The following is a 3,765-nucleotide window of genomic DNA, read 5'->3' as shown; positions in this document are numbered from 1 at the left end:
CGGCCCTTCCCGCCGGCCGCGGGGAGCCCCGCTCTGCGGGCCCGCCGGGGGGCGGCCGCTGAGGAGTGCCGGCCTCGTACAAGGTGGAGGGATAAACGTTAAAAAGAAAACTGTGGGAAGCAGTGTGGGTTTGCTGAGCTGGCCTCAAAATGGTAGCTTCACAACCTGAACAGGCCGTTTCATGGTCTGCTGTTCCTAGCAGTGGTTATGTTAAGGATGTTGAGGGTTGCTATGAGTAAGAGTTGGCAATCTGCAAGGGATATTAAGCACGTTTCAGACGTTAAGCTAGTGGTTTTCTTGAACAAGATGAAATGGGGGTAATCTGCCTAGTGTAGATTACGTGCTTATACTTAGGTAGGTAGTTACTGTGACTCGTCAAGAGACTGAGTGCCATGAGAGGCAAGGCAGTTGCCTTGATTTAGTATTGCAGTGTGGTGAGCAGCCTCTGTTAAAGCAAGCTGATGTTGCGGTATCTCCATTTTTCTGTTGAAGAATGCATTTTTGTGTATGGTCATCAGCTTGCCATCACTCATCACTCCAGTCTTATTCCCGTGTGACTTAAAATTAGTTGAATTGTGCCAGTATAAAACTGAAGTAATGCTGCTACTCTGCATTGTGGTGTTGTCTGCTTAGAAATAACCAATGAGCATTTAAAAAATAAATACTGTTTTTGAATAATATTTGATTTTGTTATGTACAGAATGACAGCTGTTCCAGTACTGCAGGTGCTGGTCGACAATTTCAGAACCGGAAGATGAAAGCTGAACAAGCTAAGAAAGTTGAATTCATAAGAACTGCAGAAAAGCTAAAAACTCAGTAAGTTAAACAATTCATCATAAGTAGATTCTCATGCTGTTCTGGAGGTAACATAAGGTTCAAGGTAAGAATTTATGGTAGTGAAACCTTTAGGCTAAGACTTCGTTTTCAGGAGCTCAGGCAGATTGTTGTGGTTGTTACAGTAGTTCAGGATAGGCTCATGAGCTCCAAGATGCCCTGTTCTAATTACCATTTGGACTTTGGTCAGTCATCTTCTTTAGTAAGCTATTGCTGCACTAGATGTACAAAAAAGAAAGTGTGTGTGGCATAACTGAGTTCTCAGTTTTCCTACTCAGCTGTGTTTACCCTTCTAAGGATCTAAAGCCCTTAAGACATACCAACAAAAGGGGAACTGCAGCAGCATTGCAACAGCTTCCTCAGAGAAGACTGAAAGCACTTCAATTCATCTGGAATATCTAGGCCACTGCTTTGCAAAATGGGGGTTCAAGACAGCTCAGGCACAGAAGTGATTTAAATCTGTTTCTCCACATCTTGAGTAAGTGCTGTAACAACTATGCTGGCAGCTGAAAGAACACGGAGGTTTCTTGCACAGCTGAGCTTTATGAGGAAGAGCTGACATAGCCACCTGGCTGAAGGAGAGGTTTGTAGTTGTGAACCCTGAATGAACAGTGACACTTAAGTCTCACAGCAGTGTTTCACGCTGTATGAATCAGCTCCTCCTTGGTTATTCTGGATCCTGGGTTATGGCTCAAAAATTGACTGCTGGGTAGTGTAGACGTTCCCAAGCAGCTTGAAACAAGGCATGCCATTTAACTATGGCACATTGTCCTTTTGTAGTTGTTTTGCTCTGAAGGCTTCTAGTGCACTGTGTAGGGAGCTTTGGTACTTGGGTCCGGTCTGTGAATTCCAGCGGGCAGCAAATGCGAACCATAAACTGCACTGTATAGGGGTTTGAACCATATTGCAGCAATAGTCTGCTGAAGAGCCAAGCTGCTACTGAGAGACAGTGTTTCCTGGGCTGTCAGTAGTGTTGCTTAACATTGGGAATCTTACCAGGTGTCTCTCTACTGTGTGGCACCAGTGTCCTGCTGTTCTGATCTCTAATGCGGTGGCACCAAACTTCACAGATGTGCTCGGGACTGCAGTATCTGCAGTCCTTTTGCATGTGCGGTTCTGTAGGTCAAACCCTAGTATACTGCCTGGTTGTAATAAGGCAAAGCACATGCTGCTCTTGAGTTGTACTATAAAGCTTCTGACCTTGCTAAGAAGGCGAAAGTCACCTGTAGCTCTCTGTACTGTACATAAAGCATAGTCAGTGAGTAAGGTAGCAGCTTTAATATCTCGTTATTTAAATGCTGATGAACTTGAATTTGAATCTTCAGTTGCAGTAGTACTTATTACTAGCACTAAGGCCAAGGGAATGTATTTGTTTTGTCTGTGCTGGGGCTCCATCTATGTGTGCAACTGCATTAATACAGCCTGTCTCTGCCCCTGTGCTTTCCAATGAAAATTCTCATAAGGCTCCCTGATAGTGAGCATACAGATAAAATTTCAGGCCATTTCAGTGTGTGAACTGCTGCCTGTCAGTGAGGCAATTTCCTTGTTAATTTCTTTCTCTTGTTCAAGTTACTGGGTTACTTTGGTGTGTAGTCTTACAGCTGCAGAAAGATTTTCCTTGAAAACAGCTGTAGGAACAAACAAGTGACTTGTATAAAATCTAAGACAGTCCTGTTGTTATCCAGCTGAGGCTGTGTCTAACCTTGGAAAATCTTGGGGCTTTGCTAAGTATTCGTGTCTTACTCAGTGTGGCAACCTTTTTTTCCAGGCTTGCAAATATAGAAAAAGACAAAAATGGACATCTTTACAATAGGAAGAGTGATTTCAGGGTAGAATACAGCATACTAGAGGAACTGGAACATAGCATGACTGTCAGAAGGAAAAAACTGAAAGTAAGTGGGGTTTTAGTTGGGTTTTTTGTTTGCTTTTTTTACTCTACTGTTTTTTGTTTAAATGGTTTAATAATCAGTAGTACGGAGAGATTAGTTCTGGTGGAAGGTAGATGCTGATAAAAATGTGGTATTTCACCATGTTTACTGCTTATAAAGAAGGCTTCCACAATTTACTTGTAAAATTTAGAGGCATAAACATTTTGGGCTTTCTGTGTTATTAACTATTTTATTTTAATCTTGAATGTAGCAGATACCACCCACAGTGACGTGGGTGGAAAGTTACTGTTTTAGAAACTTGGAATCAATTTTGTGTGTGTATTGTGAAATCTAATGTAGTCTAGCTAAGGTATAATAAATATATACTTACTGCAACGTAAGTTTTCACACACGGATTGCTGCCTTTAAATACACTTTTAAACAGTTCAGTGTTTGCATTTTTCAAATTCATGGATAATGAATATTCATAGTCTAAATAGTGCTGCGAGATTGGTACACAGTCTGTCCTACAATATCTGTTCCACTTACAGACTAATTAAATACTTCAGGAAAAAAAGTGACTCCCTGGTCACAGTACCTAGATTCTTTCGAAAGTAATCAAATAAATCATGCTATGCCTTCTGATATAGAAGATCAAAACAAAATAAGTTGAAGATGGGCGTGGACACGTAGAGACAACTAAACATACACTTACCTTACAAATTTGTATGTGTTTTAATGTGTGTCTTTTAATTAAGGAAACTTATCATATCCTTTACATCTTGCAGTCCTTAAGAAATATAAATATTTCTGAGGAATGACTAAGCTAAAAAGTTCAGAAAACTTTCCAGGGGTAAGAAGGGAGCGTGGAAGTGTGGATCAAGATACTGTTGTGAGATAATAAAAAGGCCAAAGATGAGAGGTTTAAGGCACTACATGTGAGATGTGAAGGAGTTTTAGAGTATGATCTTTTAGCGTGTGTACTAGAACCCCCAAACTTCCCATTTACTATGTTCAGGTCTTTCAGCATGATCTATGTGCTTTTATACTTTCTGTGGTCTCA

General features: G+C 41.0%; 1 protein-coding gene across 1 annotated transcript in view; it reads left to right on the top strand.

Moving 5' to 3' along the window:
• Nucleotides 1-131: 131 nt before the first annotated feature.
• Nucleotides 132-3,765, top strand: part of CCDC112 (coiled-coil domain containing 112) — a 10,905-nt gene continuing 7,271 nt past the window's right edge. Inside the window, exons 1-3 of the mRNA XM_009321097.1 lie at nucleotides 132-152; nucleotides 701-816; nucleotides 2,603-2,730. Of these exons, the coding sequence (XP_009319372.1) occupies nucleotides 150-152; nucleotides 701-816; nucleotides 2,603-2,730 (247 nt within the window). The 5' untranslated portion in view covers nucleotides 132-149. The remainder of the gene's footprint in view (nucleotides 153-700; nucleotides 817-2,602; nucleotides 2,731-3,765) is intronic.

The sequence above is a fragment of the Pygoscelis adeliae genome, unplaced genomic scaffold, assembly GCF_000699105.1.
Source record: "Pygoscelis adeliae isolate BGI_AS28 unplaced genomic scaffold, ASM69910v1 Scaffold83, whole genome shotgun sequence".
Classification (NCBI taxonomy): domain Eukaryota; kingdom Metazoa; phylum Chordata; class Aves; order Sphenisciformes; family Spheniscidae; genus Pygoscelis; species Pygoscelis adeliae.
This window is presented reverse-complemented; position numbering and strand designations above follow the sequence as displayed.